The following is a 24,065-nucleotide window of genomic DNA, read 5'->3' on the forward strand; positions in this document are numbered from 1 at the left end:
AATGATGTTTGTCTCTTTTGCGGCTCTCGCTAAGCTGACCACTGGGCACCGAGACAGAAAACGCTGACTGTCACCCTGCCATCAAAGAGCTGAAACATCAACAGACCCTGCAAAACCTCAGATGGGTGAAGTCTGAACAATAACCCCTTCAGCAGACCAGAGGATGATGACACTGTTGCATGACAAAACTTCATTTGTCTGTGGAGTACAGTGGTGCATTTTGCTGATCTGTGTTGAATGCTTGCTGGTTGTTAACAGGAGCCAGTAGGAAATAATGTATCGCCCTCTAGTGGCAGAAAGCAGAAGTGCACGATTTAAGCATACTCCTTGTGGAACTAAATTCAATGCTAAATTGGCAAACGTTTTTAAAAAATAATCCAAGCCCAAGCCATAGTAACAGATAAAGGGCCAACTTTAATAATACAAGTAAGTAAAAGTGTCTTTAAATATGGTATAAAAATAAATGCAGGAGAGAATAACAAAGAATTATGTTCTGCGTAAGACAGGAGACAGCATTTCTGTAAATTTGAATGTGACTTTACAGGTGCAATGAAAACCATATGTGCTAATTATTGTAGTGCAATAAAATAATGCAAAGCAAAATAAATGCACAATAAATAATCATAATCATAATCATAATATATATATGTATATATACTGTATATTGTATATTCATTCTGCACAACACTTCCCATAGCGTGACAAAGTATCTGTGACCTCAGATCATGTAAAGCGATGACATTGGTTAGGTTTATCAGTTTAAGCTGTCATTTTATATTTTTTTCTACTTGTTTTTTTTTTTCTTTTTTTTCCTTTTTTTTCTCTTTTTTCTCTCTGACATCATTTGTTTCAGCTGGAAGTGAGAGAGGGGGCTCCGATTCCAGCTGTTACGATGGAAAGAACTGGAGCGCTGGACTCGACTTTTTCTTCAGTGACATTTTTCATCTCGACAGTCTGTCAGTGTCCTCACAAGTCCAGCAGTGCCTCCTTTTCTGAGAATACTGGAAATATATCAGGTACTGAAAGAGGAGAGAGAAGAAGGAACATCCTCTCCATGGACATGCAACATCCTGTGGACAACAGACGAACAGACGGCTTGGCTCATCATCCGGCCGAGCCAAGAGCAGATGACAGACAATGATGATGAAGAGATGAGATGGTTCCCCCTCCCCTCCATGTCCCAGAGAGAGAGATGGCATTGATTTTAGCATGATGGCACAAGACTGGTCAATCTCTTGGATGCCAGTAGTTTCTCCGGAGCTGGGAGAAGAGAAAGGAAGGCAGAAGAGAGAAGTGGAAAAGAGAATGAGGTACATATTTAATTGGGAGATTGGGAGCATAAATACAATTATTTTCTGCACAGATATGTTGCTAGAATTAGACATGTTTTACTTTAAGCACAAGTGAAATCTAACGTAACATTCCTTATAACATGTATGCATATTAAATGCTAAAAAACTGGCTATTGCAAGACATTTACTACTGTTCAAAGTATCAGTGACAACAACTAAATAACAAAGTGTAGCAGGCTTTATTTCATATTGGACATTACCTGGGAGCAAGAGCCTTCAGAACAAGTTCTTACTTTTCTGTGGAGATAAAAAAAAAAAGGTATATTGTTGAAAAAGAAAATGACCATGCAGAGGTTGCAGAGGCCCATACGTAACAGTTTGCAAGCTTAGATATGCAAGACTTGTAGTTTCAGTTAACTCAAAAATAGAACAGAGAATTATAAAGCTGTAAAACCTGTATGACAACCTCCACTTTACTGCTTTTGCATCATATTTCATCACAGAGAAAAAACAAATATAACACACCCCAGAAAATGATGTGGATTTAGCAGTTTCTTATTTTATTTTTATTTATTTTTTTAAACCCTGGATATAATATTAAAATCTTCTTTGTCAGAATGACAGGCGGGGAACGAGTAGGAGGCATTTAGACGGAGTGGGTTTTAAGTGCATAAATACACCTGTGTAATTCTGAATTATTCGTCATGTTATGACAGCCCTTGTTTTTTCTGCTATTCATAATAGTTTCTACAAGCGCGACAGGAGTCCTAATCGGCTAATCCATCAACCACACCTGAAACAGATTAGTTTATATGTTATATTCACTCCCTCCCACATCTGGCCGTGGTTGCGGTTGCTGTAATGCAGGTTCCATGTCTTTGACTTGGTTTGCACCTTTAGGCAACTCCACTGTCTATCACCACAGAAATTTTACATCCATTTCATATACAGTGCAGTTTTATGAACCACATATAATTGACTTGAGCCTACATTTAAATTAGTTTTGGTCTGAAGCCAAATGACAAAATGTAATTTTGAATTAGTTGCCTGGAGTTCTAAAACCACTGTGAACAACATCTAACACAGACTAACGGTTGTGCAGCAGCATTAAGCATGCACTAACATCTACATGGATGTTTCTGCATCTCATCTTGTTTTCAGTCTCTGACATTTATCATTTACAGTGAGGCTGTGTGTGTTTTTTTTTACCTTCTTCTTGGCCTGTAATAATTCCTGGTAGGCACTGGAACGGATGAATCGGCTGTAAGAATCGCTTTTCATCAACTTGTAGATGTGTTCCTGTTGCAGAAACACATAATGCAAGAATAGTACATACAAATGTCAGACACAGGTAAACCACTGTGCTGAACAGAAATGAGGAAATGCAATATTTCACTGCTCCCCGAGACAAAGGTGCGATTTATGAACTGCTATGAGCGAAGGTGTTAACTTGGATCAGCTACACTCTGCGGTGTTAAGACCAGCAGCGGTGTTTCAGTGGAAAGCTGAGCTATTCTTTCCTTATCAGTGATGTTAATTGTAATACAGGCCTGTGGTTGCGACTTAATGTATAATTTGCTGTTGAACAGAAGCTTACCTGTGCATCCTCAAAGGCGTAGCGTCCGGGATCTTTAACATTCTGGGTGGTTTTGTCGTAGCTCTTGGAGTCCACGTTGATGGCACTGGGCGCACCGGGAGCCAGAAACTCCTGCCAGATCTCTTGAACTCGAGTGGGAACTTCTCTGATTGGACGCTTCTTTAATTCCTGGACCGCTAACCAGAACCTACAAACCAAAGGTAACAGAATAGATTAGGAGTAGTAGCTCTAAACAGTCCACATGAATCCACAGTGGTACCATTTCTGTCCTTCTCCCCTGAATACTCATCTCTGTGTATCAGAGTTACATATTTGGATGTGTTTTTCCATGAAAATAATCCCTTCCTGCCATAAAATTGCTTCGATGTAACTCTATGCTGTTGCCTCTTTTAGAATGTGCAGCTCTGTGAGGTCCTAGGACTCAAACACTCTAAACCTGCTCTACACTACACAACGGTAAGCTGTAATATTGGAGCGATTCAGCCAGACATGTTCAACCCGGAAACCAATTCTGAATGAAGCATAAGACAGACGGAAAGCAGCAAGGTTTCTAACATCCCAGAAGTCTGATTCTGTGTATTTGAGACTGTCATTAGAGCACAACAATTTCAAGGTGGAAATGCTCAGCCACTGCTTATTTTGCTCATGATATGTCCTCCAGCATATAAAAACACCATCTGGCCATGTTAAGAAGTTAAAAAAAAAGATTCTCCCTGGAGGAGATCTTTAAAATATTCAAGAGTTATTCATTTGTCAAAGTCTGACGTCAAACTAGTCCAGAAATGACATCTTTTGGTAGAACGGCATGGAAGTCAGATCAGCTCAGAGTGCACTGGGTTTAAAAAAACATAAAGACAGCTGACAACTCCTTTTAATATGCACACATTTAGTTAAGAAAATCATCTCCAATAATAATTCTCCTTTCAGGGTTGCACATATCACACTGAGGAATTTGCTCTATCGTCTTGTCGTCAGAGAAGAGAAGGAAAAAAAATGAACACACGGTAATAAACGTAACAGTAAGATTTACTCCGGGGCACCTTAGCGGAGGAGGATGGTAAAAATTTTAATATTAAAAATTCTAAGTTGAATTGGGGTTAATACAGCCGTGAATGTCAGTATTCTTCTTTCTAGTAATGCATACCATAATTTAGAGTTCAAATGTTGCCGACCCGACTGAGAATGTGCTCTCATTAAACTGACCCCATTATCGGCTTTGGGTGGAAACAATACAGGCATGTGCCATGTGAGGGAGCAGAGGAGCCATCAGTGGATACTCGATTCATATTTAGTCGTTTCTATGCGCTTTTGACGCTCTGCAGTATTCCTGTAACCGTGAATATATTGAACAACATAGCATTACTCTACAAAGTACCACAGCAGTGCATATTTTAAAAAGCAGCATCCACCCGCTATCCCTGCTAATATTAATATTTAATATTGCTCCAGGTTACATATTATACATGGCAAAAAGCAATAACTTGTTGCTACATATATACACACACAAACAATTTGTACAGACAATAAAGACCCATTAAAATGAGGTATTATTGATCATGTTTTCATCACCAGAGAAGCACAGATTGCTGATTTACCCAATCTTACCATATGGACATGTACAGTGTGATTCCTGCAATATATGCGCTGCATGTTTCTGTGTAATATGACCAGATCATTTGCATATGTGTGTGTGTGTGTGCGGGGGGAGAAAGTGTGAATTAAATCCTCCACAGTCGCTCCTGTGTGCTTGTATTAATCACATCATTGCGACGAATATATGTACATACATTTTGTGGACCCATGTCTGAGCAAAAAGCTACTTCTACAAACGGTAAAACCACATAGTTTAGGGTTAAATTGTGTTTTATGAGGTTGAGAATCTCCAATAGGGGAAACTATAAGGGTTGGGATTATGCATATAGCAGCTACAGTTAAAGGTACAGTTCATAATCTTACCTTAAAATTGCTTTTCACTTGTAGGTAATGGTTGCAGTGCAGATTAACATATTACATATTAAATTTAGGATCATCTCATAAAACATGATGGATGGCATTAGACTCCCTGTCTACCTCACTATTGCGTATTCAGTAATAGTTCAAATGAGCTCTATCCTGACCAACTACAACATTAAAATGCTGCACATGTATTATTGGACCAAAGATAAGAACTAAAAAAAAATAAATTACTAAATCTAAAATTTTGACATTCTAAAAGGGGCCATCTGCATAATAAGTACCTTCACTTCTGATACTTTAAATAGATTCTGCTGATAACAATTTTGTACTATGAATGCAGGACTATTAGTAAAAACTGGGCATTTTTACGCTGCTGCATTGGCCCTTATTACCTCTGTGCTCCTTCCAGCACGGCTGACACGACTTTAAATACGCAAATTAGCACAACATGGCACTATATCTAAGCTATAGGCAGTTATGGTTATTTATGACACCGTAAATGGTTTGTTGACATCACTGTGGAGTAAACATGGTCGTAAAACTGTCCCATATTGCAATTATAATCAACAGTGAAACAAAATGCGATTATATTCTGGTGGAAGTCAAACTCTCTAATCATGCATATGACTATATTTCATATTTATGTCCATATTTCAGTCAAATATAGAGTGAGGCTTTACGGTTAAGTTAAGCATCTAATGAATTTATGTAGGCGATGCAATATTGTCATAAGTAATGAATGGTGTGCGTGTGTGTGCATGCTGATTCCAATGAAAGTGTATTTTGTCATGTACCTGAGATTCTCTGAGCTGAACTCAGACTCCAGGAACTTGAGGAACTGCTCTCTCCCAACAGGGTCTTTGAGAACCTCATCAATGCCGAAAGCCCACCTCTTTACCCTCTGCTGGCCTGGCTCCTTACTGGAGGAAGACACACAAACATGCAACAGATCTTTGTCAGACCACGTATGTGTCCCACTAATAACTCTGTCAGCTTTAATGATACATGAACTCATCCATATCTCCATCTATGGTGCCTGTAAAAAGTATTTATCCGCCTTGAAAATGTTCCCCTTGTATTGTTTTTTAACATTTAATCAATTTAAGTTGGCATTTTTTACAAGAATCTACAAGAAAAGACGTACCAGTCAAAGTGAAAACTGATTGTGTTTTGACAAAATGTACAAAAGTGATCTCATAAGTACACAGTACACAGTTAGTAAAATGGAGATCATCTTCAATGTGGCATGTGACTGTAGTATAAAGACACCTGTATCTGGGAGGTCCAGTCACTGGTGAATCAATACTCCTGACTATGATGAGCGCATGAAGACAAAAGAACACTGAGAGCAATTTTGTGAAAAGGTTATTAAAAAGCATAAGTCAGGGGATGAACACCAAAAAATGTCCAAGTTACGGAATATCCTTCAGTGCCAGTTAAATCCATCGTTAAGACATAGACGGAGTGTGGTATAAATCTTCCTATAGCAGGTCGTCCTTAAAAACTGAGTGACTGTACAAGAAAGTGTCATGTCTGTCAAGTTTCTGTTCATGTATGCACGTTATGTCTCGTCTTTCCTGTTGTATTTTGAAATCATTTCACTGGGTGTTCTGTTCTAGTTTTACTTCCTGTACCTGTCTCGTCTCACCTGCTCCCTGATTACCTCCCCTCACCTGTTTCCCATTCACCCTCATTACCTCGTGTATTTTACCCTGTGTGTCTCACTGTCTCGTCGCCAGTTCGTTGCACTTCACAGTCCTCGTACCAGCGTTATTCAAGTTAAGTCACAGTCTGTTTGATCTCGACCTTGTTTCTGCTTTTTGGACCTTGCCTCTGCCCGCCGATTCTTGGATGCTTCTGCCTGTTGGACTGTGTACCGAACCCTGACTGCCATTAAACCTGTCGTTTGCCTGAACCTACTGAGTCAAGCATTTGTGTCCACCCATTCTGTTGGTGAGTTCATGACAGAAAGATATTAGTGATGGAGGCCACCAAGACACTTATGATTCCTCAGAAGGAGTTACAAGCTTCAGTGGCTGAGATGGCAGACAACAAGTAGCGCCCCAGGTCTACACCACTTAACGCTTTATGAGAGAGGAACACAATATATTAAATCCCAAGCAGAGTTTGCCAGAAGGCATGTGGGAGACTATATAGTCACCTGGAAGAAGGTTATTTGGTCTGATGAGACCAAAATTGACCATCAGACTTGAAACAGTGTTAGGCAGACACCAGTCACTGCACACAATCACAAACACACCATCCCAAGTGTGAAGCATGGTGGTGGCACCATCATGATGTGGAGGTGTTTGTCGGTGCTGGAAGGCTTGTGAATGTTGAGGGTGAAATGACTGCAGCAAAGCTTAGGGAAATCCTGAAGGACAACCTGATGCAAGAGAACTGCACGTTGGGAGTAGATTTGTTTTTCAGCAAGACAATTACCTGAAGCATACAGCCAAAGCTACACAGAAAGGGTTTGAAAACAACAAAGCAAATGTTGTGGAGTGCCTGGTTCAGAGCCCAGACTTCAACTCAATTGAGAATTTGTGGCTTGACTTGAAAAGGGCTGATTACTCATGACCCCAGTGCAGCCTGGCAGTTTTGCAAAGAAGAATGGGGTAAAAAAACAAAACAAAACAACAAAAAAGTGTGGTGTCGTGGAAGGTCGATTAAGACCTATCAACACTGGCTTTGTGCTGCAATTGCAGTGAAAAGGGGCATCCACTAAACACTTGAAAGGGGTGAACACTCATTTAATCACTTATTTTATGTTTTATATTTTGAACTCATGAAGATAATTTTGTAGAAATCTGTTTCACTTTGACATGAAAGACATTTATTTTGTAAATTCTTTCAAAAAAAGGCTAATTAAAGCAATAAAAGGGGAAAACCTCTGTAAATATCTCTTCTGCTCTTTCTCTCGTGACATGCACCCACCTGGCTTCGAGCTCCCACAGTGTGGTGTCATCTGAGATCCAGGGGTTGGATGGGTCTGGAGGCGTGAGGAAGGGGTCGTATTCAACGTACTGCTCCGTGTAGCCAAGCAAACTGTTGGGTAAGTGAAACAAAATTTGAGTGCATAATAATCTTGTCATCATCTCTGGTGAAACTATGCTCCGTACCTTTCTGTGAGTGATTATGAACGGGTTGTTTATTTGTAAGATTTGACTGACAAAAGGAGAAGTGAAATCCTCTTAAGAGCAAATACTTTAAATTGAAATGAAGTGTAGAGCTCGACAAGAGGGAACCGAATACGTCTCTCTTTCCGGTGAAGCGAATGACTAATAGGCACTTTGCGCGGCATTCGGCATCCAGCATCGTCAACGCTGACGACAACTGAAGGCATTGTCGAGGCCCGAACACTCCTCAAGGTCATCTGAGTTCTTAATTCCATGCCACGTTAGGCCGTTTAAAGGCTCAATAAACAGATCGATGGCTAAACTGAATAAAGACACAAAGGACATCACTCACCTCTCTGCCACTTTGGACATTTTCAGTCGATGCCTGTCTAACTGCAATTGCCAGAAGGTGATCTGAAACAAAAGCGAGGAACAATTAGTATACTGTGGTATTGGAATTTATGTCAAAATGTCAATTTGCAAGTTCATTTCTATACTAACTGCATGATTTGCAGTTTAAATTCTATTATATTGACTACATCATGTTTATTGATGCAACTAAATAATAATTCTTATTAAACGGGGACCAATACTATAAATCGCATACCAAAAATGATGCAGCAATGAACCAGTTCGAGTGGTAATATTGACCTCAAATTATTAAAGATCCTGATGCTAATACTAGAGCGCCACCTGCAGGCCTAACCTGTTCCTGCAGTTCTTCTTCTGTGGGCTGCTTGGCCTCTGGAGCGGGGGTGTGGGTTGGGCTGTGGGTACGGATATCATTCTGCAGCCCATACACAGACTAATACAACAAAAAAAAATACAACTGAATTATCAACAGTAGTAGTTTTGTGGACAAGCACAACATGGAAAACTAAGCACGTAGTATACCTTTCTAGTTTTGTGGGGGTTTTTCATTCTGGAGGACTTCTTTATGTCAACTTCTGTCGTATTCACACATCCAGGCTGTGAGAAGAGTGAGGAGAAATTCAGAAAACATCGAGTAAATCCTCATTATCCTGGAGTATACTGCACTCCTAGAGCATCGCATGTACTTGATACTTTACTCTCGGATGATGCCACAATGGGTGAAGGGGCAATTTTTCCCCAGATATATAAATGTCAGTTAATCCAATCCATTATGCTTAGCTGGGGTGTGAAGTGATTCTTCGAATTCTCCGGGACAATGTGTCAGATGCTGGTTAATTAAACAGGGAATGCGCCAGTTCTAGCAAAACAAGTAAACCAGCGGGAAATTCTTCGTGTGCAAATACTGGCTGATTGAACAAGTGGTCTAATCTAGGCCTCTTCCAAAAGAACAGAGCTAAGTAGCTTGACGGCGTCACTGTGAAATTTAAATTAATATTGATTATGTTGCTCCAAGGACGCATAAATTGAACTTGTTATTTTCCAATTAACCGTGGAGCAGTGGCTTTCGGAGAAATACAGCAGAGGAGACCCTTTAACCTCAGGGGGAAACTAAATGCTAATGCTAAGCAAGTGTGTAGGAACAAGGTAAAGAGCAGCACTGAAGCTGATGTGTTGTGACAGTTATTGATGTGGCATTTCATGTGTATGGCAAAGGCAAATACACAGCAGAGGATCTGCAGTGGGTTCACTTCTTTGCACCATTTAAATGTTACAGGAAGCACGTATACGTCATACAAAAACTGCCTCGTCTTTGAAGCGAAGATTGACGCGTCGATACCTCGCGTTAAATGCGTAGAATAGATTAAAATAACCCAAACACTCGATCTAATTATTTTTCTGACTTGAAAGATGTAGCAGAGTGTGGTGGGAATTGAATCACTTTTTCAATTTTATTTACTTTTGCAGGAACAATTAAGATGACACTGATAATATCAACAGGGATATCGGTTATCGCAAAGTGATTATGACACCAGTAATTTCACTCACCACTGGTCTGTGCACGTCCCAGAATGCTCTTTCCTGACTGTCAAGAATTTTCCTCTCGATTTTGTCTCTTTTCTTGTCCACCCTGGAGGGAAAAAAAAAGCAGCTCAGATCTGTTCTGACAGAGCATGTAGCTGAATCCAAAACATACATGATACATTTACAGGGTAATTACAGGGAAGCTGCATTTAAACATAAACTTTAACGATGTCATAATGAGACTGTAAGAAGATTTATTCCCAATGGCTCAATGCATGTGTGTTACATATAGAAACCTACTTTGCTTGTGCTTCTGCTTGCATAAAAATGAACTCCCATTTCCTGGCGAAAGCTCTCTGTAGCCTTGCTAAGCTCTCCTGTAAGTAAAACAAAGAGCGAACAGGAAAAGAAAGGCTTTTGAGGGATCCGGGCTGATTATGTTTTCTGCACATGCTGTGTACAGTGCACGGCTGGATACCATCTTTATTGATCCCTGCCCACATACAAAAGAAAAAAAACCCACTGGAATAACTAACCCAGTGATTCATTTAATAGCTTGGGTGAGAAAAAATGTTACAAATTATGCAGTGACACACAGAAAAAACAAATGTTCTCACTGTCAGTATGAACAAAAAGGCAAGAGAGAAAGCCTGAGAGCAGTGCCAGCACAGGAACAGATATTTGAAGAGGAGAGTGCTGACACTAAAACACCTCTTTCACTTACCGCTTCATAGTCTGCAAGCTCCAGACGCGCTTTATTTTGCATTGTTCTTTTGCAGAGGTAAACAGCTGGGAGAGACAGACACAGAGATTGGTAATTAAGGGAGAACAGGATCTCGGCTTCGTTTTAACAGCCTTAAGTGGCCCTGCGTTTATTCATTTAATCCTCTCAACTGCACATTTAAACTGGCCTGCAAATCACAAAGGTCATTTTACTGTGCATGCTTGTGTATGCGTCTGTTGCTGTGTGCGATTGTGTGTGTGCATGCGTCTGACTTTTGATGCCTTCCTGAACTACCTTCATCTCTTTGTTAACTGACCATAATGCGGGTGCTTCATTATGCCATTAGACTGTTTTCATTACGGGGCATCATTCACGTGAATCAGTTGCTGCATCTCAAAACACTCTAACTTCCCCCCTAACACCCGCAGGATTATTCCCACAGCGAGCATTAGGGCCTTTTCCTCTCCCGACAACTCAAACAACAAATGAAAGACCTGCAAGGGCGCGGCTATTCACCAGACCATTTTGGGCATTATGAAAGCTTTATCTCCACTCTGCTTGGCTGTAACAATGAAAAGCTCATCCCTGTATCGCCACTAAAAATATTCAGCCAACTGTGCACAACAGGTGCACGCATACAAACACATCCCTGTTTTCCTTCACAGTAATCACTCTGCATCCGTCAGAGAGTGTGACTGTGGCAGACACTGTTGACTGAGGCTGCAAAGCACTGACAGTATGAATATATGAAATGTAAATTATTGCATGCCCGTTGCAGTATAACTGATTGCAATTGTGGGCCAAGCATTGGAGTAGAACTAAAATGTGATGTTTGGGTTTCTCTCTATCATCCAGACACTGCAGTTGCATCACTTGTGTTTTATCTTTTGAACCTCTGGCAATATCAGCTTTAATAACACGTCTATTGGCCAAATGCGATTTATGCGTTACACAAAGAGCCGGCGTTATTAGCCTCTTCAGCACAATGTATGAATTTGACTTGCTCTCTCACCATAGTCTGTGTTTTCTGGTTCCCAGCAGTTTGATGGCCAAAAGTATGGAGTCTGAAGGGAAAAAAATAGGTCATTAAGAAACAAAACTACAAGAAACCTCACATCTTTGGCAGAATTCAAGTAACCACATGGCGTTTCGGATCAAAGTGTGCGCTGCCACGCGAGGTGGGCATGCAGTCACAGTGCTGCATCTGTCACAATAAAACATTTTGTTCTGTAATGGGCTTGGCATTATGTCTAAAGCACATAAGCTCCTTTCAGAGGGTGCTTAGAGCAGACACTAGCGTGATTCTTGACCCTCCTTGGGCAGCATTGTACGGGCTGGCTTCTGATGCGGAGCGATTACACATTAAAAGCAAAGTGAAGCCAGCTACTAACACAAACAGCCTTAGGCATTGATTTACTCTGGTTAGTTCTTTGCAGCACACATGGGGGAACTCACTAGGTGGAAAAACTGTAAAACTGTCAGTCCCACTATTGACATTCAGAGTGATGTGCTTTTCTCCCCTTTCTTCAGTCACAATTATAAAGTACAGCAGTTTCCACGTTACTTTGTTTGTTTCAAACATCTTGGAATGAATGTCAGCTATTTAACACAGTATATTTTACACCTACTAGATGTAGTAGAACAATTTAGTGTCATGGTGCTATATGACTGAATACATAAGTGAAATTTCCTCTAAAATATATGCGATGACATAACGAAATATATGTGATGACATAACACGTGTTAAAGAATAATGGCATGGGAACAGCCTAAGTACGAGTCAAACTGAGTTACATTACATAAACCACAATTGACACCATATGACCTGATTTAAAATGTGGATTAAAGGTAAAGAATGCAGAGTCGACAAATAAAAGTTTACTGTCTTGTGTTTTATAGGTCTTGGCTGACTGAAAGTCTTTGACTCAAGCACAACAACCGGGGTCCTTTAAGGTTGTTTCTTCCTCTTAACTCTTCCTTTTTTTTTTAAACACTACCTTGTCACGTCAAGAGTATTATAATAAAATGCTTGGGCTTAGAAAAGATTCAGAGCATTACTGTTATTACTCTTACCTGAAACCTATAGAAAGTGCCATCGTCTTTGAGAGTGAGGACGTGGTCTGAGATGGGGAAGAAGTAACCATGTGCAGCCATCAGAGTTCCTAGGTGAAGAGCCTCCACTAGAAGACAACAAAGACAAAAAAAACAATTAAGTATGTTGAGCTCCCTCAGTTTTTTTCTCACTAACACTGCACACCAGCACATATAATGTGCTTATTATGCATGTAGAACATTCACACTTGTGTCAGCCTGTTTTGTAAGTGTGTTAAAAGAAAGAGCTGTGGAAGGAAGACTGTGCTGTGGATAGCAGCTCAGAAAGTTTCACAGCACCGCACAACTGCTGAGGTGCAAATATTATATAAATGAGAAGAACAAGAGACAGTGGGAACTTATTGTTGACCTTTAAGTTTCCCTTTATTTTACAATGTAGAACTGTGGCTATTACACTGGTTTACATACGACTTAACACCGCTCGCTTGAAAACACACATTTTTCAGTGTTTCTACAGACACTGAATTATAAACTTTAATGTACTTTATTAGCAATTATTTTCTTAATAAAAGAAATGTGCAAAAACCAAAAACTAAACAGGCCTTTAAAGAAAAATTACACTATATGTCACATTTCCAATAATGATTTCACCATTTAAAAATGAACAAATATGCTTATTTTCTTTTGTTCAGGTAGCTAGAAGACAAAATTAAGCACACCCTGAAATCAGGTGCACTAGCTTAGCTTAGCTTAGCTTAGCTTAGCACAAAAAAACATAGCCATCTTCCATCAAATAATCCATTAGCACCTCTGAAGATCACTTACGACATTAACACATATCACATTCGCATAATTTCTTCAAAAAACTCGAGCGTGAAAATGACAATTCGCCAGATTACGAGGGTTATGTGTCTGACTGTTCTTGGCCGTGCCCAGAAACTTCTTGGACTTCTTCTGCTGCTTTCCTGGCCAATTGCTCAGAGCCAAGAAATAGTATGACACATAACAGCCTGTAAAATGTTAAATAGTTGGTGTGTTTTTTTTTTTCACTTCGGATTAAACAAACAACTAAACAAACAATATACTGTGCTAATTTGAGGGTTTACGAGTGCTGGTGGGTGAGTTTAACATTTGACAGGGCCGGGCTAATTGTTTCCTTCTGTCATGATGCACGCCGAAGCTGTTCGGCTGCCTGCTGCGGCCTCGTATTTAACAGACAGAGACGAGATCTTATCGTCCAACTTGTCGTCATAAAACAAATAAGCCAGTTTTTTTCTCAAAATGTCAAACATTTGCTTTAAGAATCAGGATGATAAGGCCCTTCATTAATTTAAATTCTAACTGCCTCTCTTTACAAGCACTCTTTATTCGGACATTAAAAGACAAATCTGCTTTGATATCTCACGTTTTCATTAAACGGAGATCCTCTGATAACTTTGCAATCAATAGTTCCTCATCACAGATCCTGGGCCAGCTTTTTTTTTTTTTGTCCGAACAACTAATTAACTTTATTCACCATTCATCCCCCGGGCACAAATTCATTCTTAACAAAATGGCCAGAACGGACACCGGGACCTGAATTAGGAGCTGCTGCTTCAATACACTGACACTGCTTTGGTCTCCATTCCAACCAAACAGCACAGCAGGAGGTCTCGCTGATTAGTCCACCTTCAGCCGGAGAGGCGGAACTCATCAGTCAAATCATCTGGTGTTGTGCTCAGTTGGAGTGAAAACCTGCTTCCCTCTGGCGCTCCGCCGCACATGGCTCACTGTCCCTGATTTCAGACCATCAGATAATGAAAACATGTAATCACCATCAAATATGTGCCACTAGTTATTGCCCGCTGCTCTAAACCTGCGTGTCCTTCATGGTGTCGACATCGTTTGGTGTAATTTGTTGACAGCTCTCCATTAATGCTGCCACGTTTTGTTCGTTCTGAACGGCGCGGGGAGAAAAAGTTTATTTACATCCTGTTTCTAACGTGATCATTGAATCTTTTGTGCGCGGCCCAGGGGAGGCTAACTCAAACTGACTTAACACGCTAATAGGCGAAGAGACGCAAAGGTTGAAAGGCTTCACTTAGTCTAAATAGGCAGCGCTATGAATACTATAGAAGGAGCTTAGTGTATGTATGCATAAAATATGAACTCCCTGGCACACACACTGGGTGTTTGTGCGCCAGAGATAAATATAGTTCAGCTTTTCCTTTACCACTGAGGTGACTGTCACAGTCTTAAGAGGTCAGGATGCTGCTTATGTGTATGCATGTGTGTGTGCTCCGTTTGTTAATAAATGATGACTCATAAGTTATTTAGACCTGTTTACTTATAAGCACCCCCCCTTTCCTCTTTACCCACTGCACTATTTCCTAAAGCCACTCTTAAAGCGATGTTATCCCTCATTTTATCCCTAATATTATCCCTAATTCTCTGACTTAAAGCTACATGGAGATACATGGTCTGTTTACATCTGTCCTCAAACTACAAAAGAATTAAAGCAGTCAGACGTTTCCAAAAGGGGAAAAAATAAAAAAACAACTCATCCGTATAGCTCCTTACTTATTATTCATTGGGAACATTCATTTTCTGGATTGCTATCTCAGGCGGGATGAATGTCAGATGAAAGTAAAGTCCGCAAAGCATGAAAAACGACATCTGGAACATTGCCATTAGAGCTTAATGTCTCCCGTTCTTCAACCGCAGACCTGATCGGTTCTCGTTTTGTGTGGCGTGTCAAAAAACACTTCACACAAAAGTGAGCAGAGAAAATCTGAGCGACAAGTTTTGACTTAACATCCAGTACAAAGATATAATACAAAAGCACACAGTGTAATTAGCACAAAAGAGCACATCTAAAAATGCTAAATCAGACTAATGTGGCTTTTCAGGGGGGATAAATAGAAGATTAACCAAGATTTTTTTTTGTTGTTTGTTGAGAAGGTTTTTGTTGTTCTTGTAAGTCTGTAAGTCTATAAAGATCAATTCCTAGTAGGAAGGGCGCTCCTTGGCTTCCATTTAGCATAACATAACATAAGCTTTATAGCTGACTAAACCTTGGACTGGAATTAGTCGAGCTGTCAAGAAAGGCCGGCCTCGGTGTCCAAGGGGAAAACACCCTTTGATTTCATCATATTACCAGCTATGTGCCAAAAACCCAGCAGTTTGGAGCCCTGCCAAGTGGAGTGTGGGAGTATTCTGCCAGCTGATCTTTATCTAAAGACAAGGGAAGGGATTCGGTATTGTAGCTATATTCTGATTATTATTGTTCGCACGAGATGCTGAGGTGGAAAAGAATCTTTGTTTTACTCTCCAAAGCACAAAGTAAAGGTTCGGTTTTATCTGAATAACTGTCTCGGGCCCAAATAGGTAAACTGATCTAATGTTTCATACAATGCAAATATTCTAGAGAGGTTCAAGATATCAATGCAAGTTTGCTTCCAATCAGATTTATCGTATATTGTTACTCTCAAGATGGAAATCAAGGTTGGAAATCAATAGACAAAACCAGCTGTTTTTTCTTTTCTTTCTTCTGCTGAACAAGCACTCCAAGGAAATGTTGCTGACTTTTGTATTATTGCAAACCTTGTAGGAGTTGTAGCCTTTATTGTGAAGTAAGCAACCACTTGCACGGGCGGTTTTGGTCAAGGAGGAGCAGATAGTGAATTCATAGGCAAAAAAAAAAACGTGCAACAAAGCCATTAAGAGGGCTGATAAAAGAACACTGATATTGCAAAGAAGCAAGCTATCCATATGTGTGCCAGCGTAGCGGCATATAGAGGAGGCAGCGATCTCAGGAGACTAAAGAATATTATCTGCGGTGCTCCTCTGAGTCTGACGAGGGGGAGGAGGTTTAAAGAGGGTTGACAGAGAAAACCGGGGGTCGTTATACAGAACCGTATGCATCCTCTCCGCGCTGTTCCGACGAGCCACGTGTCTTCCCTCGGATATCGTTTTACTACTCCCTGTTCCACTGAGCAGATTAGGTGCCCCTTCATATGCAATTCACACCCATAATGACACGCAGATACACGCTCACTGACAGCTTGACTGATAGTCTGGCTGTTTGTTGGTGCTCTGTTGTGGTCTGCTGAGTTTGGCTGTGGCATTTATCTTGCGTTGTTTAGTCGTGTTAAATGTTTAGATCGTTGCCTTCTGACAACTCGGTTCCTCCCACGGTGATGTAAATAATTATATACTCTTATTGTTTATGCGCATACGTGTTTGGGGCGTTGTGATTAAAAGCTTTTCACAACTTATTAGGAAATTCTATTATATAATTTTATGTTAAGCTTCATTTTTAGAGAGCTGATGTCTGTTTTAAAGCTTGGCAGTATCATAGCACATATCTAAGCAAGAAGATTTTAATAGGACCGCTCCCGATACCCCATTAAAGACTTATTTTCAAGCAGGTCAGAGGTCAGAAGAGCTGCAGACCGCTAATATGGAGCTGATTATATCTGGCCGAATCAAACTAATAACACAGAAAGGCAAATTCATGCCGTTATATATTGATAACTCTAAGAAAAGTGTATATAATCACTTCTGTTTTGCTCTTTTTTTTCCTATGAGAGGAATATATTTAAAGATTTTCCCATCATACTGTCAGCAATTTCAACGGGAAGCATAATATTGGCTTCGACTCGGCCAGCTAGCTGTAGGCTACACCTGAAGTGATAAAAAAAAAACCCATAAATATTCAGCATTGGGCAGGGAACATCCTTTGCAGCCAAACACTGCCTGAAGTGTTTGACCTATAGGGATCAGTAGATGTTTTGTAACTTCACTGATTTTCTGCGCGGCCTTAACTACAAACACCTCGGGCTGTTGCTTGATGTGGATTCTGGTCTTTACAAAGTAGAAGATTCAGTTTGTCGAACATGTCATTCACATTTATCTTGTTAGAGCTTCCAGTCCCTGTGTGAGCTGTCAGAACTGGACTACACAGGTGAGTACGCTAATAAATTAAGTGCAGGAGAACATCAGTGTGGTAAAAACCCAATAGTTTCTACAAATTATGGTAATAACGGTGCTATGATAAAGACTCACAACAAGACATCTAAAACTTTTGAGAAGAACTTTTGACGCAGAACTTTTTTTTTCTTGGCTAATCAAATGCAGAGATGAATGAAAACAGGATCGGGGACTATCGAGTTTTCCAAATCAGGTGATAATTAGTTCGTCAGATCCACGTCAGTATCTGAGGCATTCATTTAGCCCCCCCAAAAAAAACCCTCTAAATCCCCAGTCAACTTTGATATAAGCTCATCTGCCTTTACATAATAAACTTGCTGCTTTCGTGCTGAGAGCCAAATTAATTGCGTTTCTCTTTGCTGTGTTTGTCAGCCCCGCCAGGAGTTGCTCTGCGCTAAAGTCACTTAGTTTTTACACAGCACTCTGTTTACCACCGCAGGGCAACCAACAGCATGTTTTGTGTCCGTGCTGCAAAAAAAAAAAAAGAAAAAAAAAGGTGCACAAATAAAAGCATAGAAATAGTCTTTGAGGATAAAGAACATCTGCTTGCTTGCGCTGTTCTTATTTATTCAAAATCGCTGGTTTTAGCAATTTAGATGAAGATTATAGATTATATTAAAGAGAATTTTTAATATTAAAGGTGAACACAACAAAAATGCAAATTTGCTTTAATGGAATGACATAAATGTTGTTGCCAGAGTTCACTAACGGTGCAGCAGACATTAGCATCTGGGTCCAGTTAAGCAGATTTAACTGATCTGACAGCCTTGTTTGTGGTTTATTGTTTATGCATTAATTTATTTCTTGAGACATCACAGGGTCCCATGATACAGATACATAATTAATTAGAATGCTCATCTCAGGCAGGAGGAAAAGCATAATCTCTTGGGCAAATTTAAATGTCAGAGACTGTGCTTTGCCTCGGCATAAGCGAAAAAGAAAAAAAAAACAGAAGCGGAGGAAAAAAAAAAAGTACAGGGACAGTCTGTTCACTTGGATCAGTCGAGAGATCTCAAATACTGCAGGTGATTCGACTTACACATAAATATGCGCCGTACAAAGTCAGCACCACCACTGACAAACATCGACAAAGACAGGTAGATCCATGCATACAAATGGAACGAGACACAAAGGAATTGTTGGTTGATGAGTCACAATTACGAACTCGGTGTACAACGCCGAGGCGCCCACTAGAGCAGACTGAAATGCACACCCACACGCATAAACACTCCAATATCCAAGTACATACACTCACAGTCACCAAAAAACTCTGAAAAGCTGCTTTTCACACCAGCCAAACTTCTTTATCACCATCTTTAATCTTCGGAAGCACTTGGTTTTAACTTTTCCACATTCGTCACACTTCACCCTGCCCACTTTTGACTCATTTTGTGTGCAATGACGGGTTCAGCGAGTAATTCGGCATCACCTTCAAGACTGCCTGGTTTTTATGCTACCACGGTGGAATAAAATAAGAATTATAGGACGGAAAAATGGGAAGAAGAAGAAAAATAGCAGTGCCGTAGCTCAAGGACACAAAAAGACAGATCAAAGAAAAATGTAAAACTGTGGACTTTTTACATATAGTAAGCTAATGGTACATAGGTTCCAACATGGCCTGTGGGGTTTTCTCTTTCTTTTATTGCAGACTAATCTAATTTTAGGTTGTACAACATCCGATCAGCCCCTCTCCTCTCAATTAGCCCTGGAAACAGCCAGTAAGCCTGGCAGACACTACAAAAAAAAAAACTCTAACAACGTGTAAGTGCCAAAACGAAGGCAGCTGATCTTGTTTAGTTGCTTAAAGATGTTTCACTTCTCATGCAAACGGCTTCTTCAGATCTAACTGAGTGGTGGGGAGTCCCAGGTATTTAGCCTCTTGCTGGCACGTTTTCACAGAGGTCACCTGAGTTTACCTGGCCAACATGTGAGTCACGCACCATGACTCATGTGATCCTCACACCAAGAGGTCGTTGAGATGAAACATGTTTAAGAAACTCAAGCAGGTTCAGTTGCCTGTGTTTTAGCACTTCTGTGTATATATCATGACCTGGATAACTAAGAAGGGCTGCAAGGTGGCTCAGTGGTTAGCATCGTTGCCTCGCAGCTAGAAGGTCGCCAGTTTGTGTCCTGGTGAGGACACCTGGGATCTGTCTGCGTGGAGTCTCCATGTTCTCCCCGTGCAGCGTGGGTTCTCTCCGGGTTCTCCGGCTTCCTCCCACACAGTCCAAAAACATGTTGAGGTTAATTGGTGATTCTAAATTGTCTGTAAGTGTGAATGTGAGTGTGCTTGGTTGTCTGTCTCTCAGTGTGGCCCTGTGATAGACCCCCCACGACTCTAGTGAGGATTAAGTGGTGTATAGATAATGGATGGATGGATAACTGAGAAACCTCACAGACAACTGTAACAAAGACATCTTTGAATTTAATCTTTATATTCGCATAAATTAGCCCTCTGAACCCCAAGCAGTTCATGGATATTTTTTCTGCTTCTGTAATATTTTTCTAACTATGGGCTAATTTTTTTTACTACTGTATAAAGTCCTACACCTTTATGGAAAGAGCACAACCATGGCTACAAATACAGAAAGCACAATAATGTGAATGTGCAATATGGCACAGTTATGATGCCATCAATCATAAACAAGCAGATTTTTTTGGATTATCTGTTTTTCAAATATTGAAAAACTCTTTGATCAACATATACAACATTCTTCCAAGTGCCCACAAGTGTTACTAATACAAGAGAAAAAAACAATGTCTCCTTATGCTATACATATTTAATTACCTAATATTTCAAGTTTGCTTCAGTTCTTGTTCTGTATCTGCTCTGTGTAAACACTGCCTGCAGTTCAGCACAATTCAGTCAAAAAGTCTGAATTTCTATCATGTGACTGTTGGTCACTGAGTCATTATTGTTTTTTCAGTTGTGCTGTTAAAGGCAGAAAATTTTGCCTTTTACAGAGTTTAGTTAAAGTAAATGTTTAATGTTTTGCCAATTTTTAAACAAGACACGTAGAATAAAGTGCTCTTGATGAAATATCACAATACTGAGTGACAGTTTAGTTCATTTTCTCGAAGGAACGGCACATCAGAGGTGAGCAGTTCAAAGCTCTGTTGGAAAGTTAAAAATCAGATAATTCTCTCTGTTTTGTTCCATTTACTGCCTCTGACAAATGGTGTCATTTTGGTGATTTCTTTAAAGATAGAATGCCTTTCAAACCTGCCGGTAGCTCCTTTGTAAATGTGGCACAATTGAGCTAGCAGCAGATTTTGATGCAAACTGTGGCGAGTGTGTGACAAACTGCCTCCATCATTTGTGCGTCACATCCACTGCTGCTGAACTGCCTGCAGACCCTGCTGTTAAAGAGGCCAAATCAACAGCCGAATGAGTTCCCACTGTTTTCAGAACACCTAGATTAATACTGAGCATTTTAATATTCAGCTTTTTACCTTGATCTTCAATGTCCAGATTCTTGATCATCCACTGTACAATATCAGAACCTGAAACAAGAGAAAGCACATGAATATAAATCACTGGCATCACACATCAGTTCACAGTGTACTCAAACACTTTTTTTTTTGCATATAGATGCAAATGAAAGGGAAAACAATGACACTGTTAACCCTCCTCCCTCCCCTCATCATTACAGTTCATACCAGTTCCTCTCGCCTTGCACCATGTAGGTGGGTAATATGCCATCCATTACCAAATATTCTTCTCTGACACCCTCTGCGAGCCAGCTCTCTTTGGCTGAAGTCCATTAATATAAATGACCACAGAGGTAAAATGGCACAATAAAGCATGCGTTGTTTACAGTAACAGCACAGTTTGTCTGACGCAAAGCATTTAATAAGCCGTCGTACATTGCAAGCCGTCAGAAACAAAAACTAATATGTGGACGGGTCAGAGTAGAAACTCAAGGGAGGAGAAATGCATAAATGCAAACCTGAGCAGAACACAAGGTAATATAGGTGATTCAAGTCTTCTTGAAACAGCTGACGCAATCATCAAACACTACTTTGAGTTGAGGTATAAGTCTAAAGATGACTCGTATATCCCTTTTGCCCTTTTGTCTAGAAAGGGCAGCAAACTTTTTATATGATGGATGTCATTTTGAATCTTCTCCATCTGAGAATGCAACTGAATCATTTTCACATCTCAGAAAAACATAACAGCATCCTCTGCCCCCTGGGCGTTTTCACACCCCGGCACACCATGTGACTTTGGCACTTTGGCTAAATATATATTTTCCAAGCTATCATTACTGTCTGTCATACTGACAGGTGAAGGTGTATTGAGGAGACGAAAGCCACAGAAGGCAGAAAAAAGGTGTGAAATGAGGGAATTCATGCAGTGAGACAGTCGAGCCCCGTGGCTGTCTCTCTGTCCATCAAGCTGCCTTTCCGTCTGTCTGCGGTTGGTCTCTCCGTTTCTCTTTTAATGCACCCCTTTGCTTTTTGTTTTTTCTTTTTTTTTTGCGCCCCCATAACCAGATGAGATTTTCCGTGGATTATCATCATTAATACAACCCCTGGTTTCACACTATCAAAGTTGACCCACTTTCTTTGAGGGAGCTTAAATGAGACGTGTAAGGTAATCCTCTAACAAGGATGTTCTCCCAATTGATTAATATCATGACCATAGATTGAGCTGTGCACTTGTGCTTTTGTGTGTGTGCGTGCACGCAGGTGAAAGCGTTTGATTGCATTGTGACAATCATTTAAACAGAATGCTGGGCGATGCGATTATCAATTATTAATTATCCCAATGATGGCAGATATTGGATAATTTCTGCAGCACACAGAAACAGGATACAGCGAAGGGCAGCAATGTAAAAGATGAACAGCTGGTAACTGATGCTTGAACATGGGAGGCAGAAATGATATATGAGTGTATAAAATGAATTATAGTTGGAACAATCACGTTAGTAGGACCGGATGAGCTGTATTCTGCACAGAAAGACAATAAAGTCAACATAAAGCTATGAGCAATGGAGAAGTAAAGGGAAACAAAATGTACGAAAATGTGCTGTAAATGGTACATGCCATTATAGCTATGTAGGAAAAAGAAAAAAACACAAAACAGAATGTTCACTGACCTCTGACGTATGTGACATTTGTTTGAGCATCTACAGAAAACAGCAGCCCTCTGTTTCTAAGCTATGGATCTGTTTTTCAGTTTAAAGACACAAGAACACCTAACACAGAATACCACAAAACACACGGTGACAACACACACACTAATTCCAAACATCGTCATGCAAAATCCTCACATTAAACGTACACACAAGAACTTCTCTTGATTTAAAAATGCAGCTTTATAGCAGTAAAAGAAAGAACAATCATCACATATACAACAGTTATGATAAAAAACTACAGTGTGGGAACCATTTCTGTTAGCAATACAATCATATTTGAATAGTTATAAGTGACTGACAAAAGAAGCAATCAGTGTAAAGTTGTGGATCTAAATGGTGACAACATAAAGTCAGATTGTAGAAAAATGTCCAGATCCACTTGAATATGTTCACATTGACACTACTTTAGCTCCACGATGAGGCCAGGATTGGAAAAACTGTACAGTTCTTCACAAAACATATTGCAATACTTGTGATTGTGATGTAGTTTTTACACATGTCGACTTTGCATATGGGGGAGGCAGCAGGAAGGTTCTGATTTGAATCTTTCTGTGACGAGTTCTGCATGTTCTCCCTGTACCTGCGTGGGTTTTCTGCAGGTCTCCAGAGTCCAAAAACATGTATGACAGGTTAACCGGTGAGTCACCATTGACTGTTCCTGTGAGCGTGAGCGTGCATGCTTATGTGCATGTATAGTATTGTAATCGGGTAAAGCTACAGATGATGTACAACAAATCTGGGAATACAATCCATGTGCTGCAGCTCTGTTGTACTGCTGCAGACATAACCAGTATAGCTGTTTGCTAGCTGTGCTGATGGCATAATATCTGCCACAATGACAGCAAAGAGATGAATCTGAGCTGACGTTGATTACACGGATTGAAAATTAATCAGTGGAGACTTTTTTTTTTTAGCTCTTTAAATTTGTTCACATTGAGTTGCTCTCTGCCACTGTTCATCATCTTAGCCACCCATGACAGAAGCTCCTGGATATGTAACTGGCCATAACGAGCCAAGTGACGGTGACCAGCGGTGGTTCTGGCATAGCTGAGGCCCTGAGGCAAAATTGTGCAAAAAAAAAGAGGAGGATTAAACCCAATTTCTGCACTTATATATAAAAAAAATAATAATCTAAGATGTCAGTTCAGGGTTTGGTTTGTTTAACTATCAAGAGACTTTTATAAAACCTTAATATTTCATCACATATATCAATATTTTTCTGTTCTTATTGTGTGCAGTGAAAAATGAACAGTCATGATGGGTTCGAATGGGAAGAGAAGAGAAGAGAAGAGAAGAGAAGAGAAGAGAAGAGAAGAG

General features: G+C 40.1%; 1 protein-coding gene across 1 annotated transcript in view; it reads right to left on the bottom strand.

The window, feature by feature from the left end:
- Positions 1–1,568: 1,568 nt before the first annotated feature.
- Positions 1,569–24,065, bottom strand: part of LOC103356310 (regulator of G protein signaling 7) — a 51,190-nt gene continuing 28,693 nt past the window's right edge. Inside the window, exons 3-16 of the mRNA XM_008280412.1 lie at positions 21,061–21,111; positions 12,658–12,764; positions 11,597–11,648; positions 10,585–10,649; positions 10,161–10,237; positions 9,885–9,966; positions 8,859–8,933; positions 8,671–8,769; positions 8,317–8,378; positions 7,783–7,893; positions 5,640–5,765; positions 2,890–3,076; positions 2,502–2,591; positions 1,569–1,589 (exon numbers count right to left, since the gene is read on the bottom strand). Coding sequence (XP_008278634.1) covers positions 1,569–1,589; positions 2,502–2,591; positions 2,890–3,076; positions 5,640–5,765; positions 7,783–7,893; positions 8,317–8,378; positions 8,671–8,769; positions 8,859–8,933; positions 9,885–9,966; positions 10,161–10,237; positions 10,585–10,649; positions 11,597–11,648; positions 12,658–12,764; positions 21,061–21,111 — 1,205 coding nt within the window. The remainder of the gene's footprint in view (positions 1,590–2,501; positions 2,592–2,889; positions 3,077–5,639; positions 5,766–7,782; positions 7,894–8,316; positions 8,379–8,670; positions 8,770–8,858; positions 8,934–9,884; positions 9,967–10,160; positions 10,238–10,584; positions 10,650–11,596; positions 11,649–12,657; positions 12,765–21,060; positions 21,112–24,065) is intronic.

The sequence above is a fragment of the Stegastes partitus genome, unplaced genomic scaffold, assembly GCF_000690725.1.
Source record: "Stegastes partitus isolate 25-593 unplaced genomic scaffold, Stegastes_partitus-1.0.2 Scaffold192, whole genome shotgun sequence".
NCBI lineage: Eukaryota > Metazoa > Chordata > Actinopteri > Pomacentridae > Stegastes > Stegastes partitus.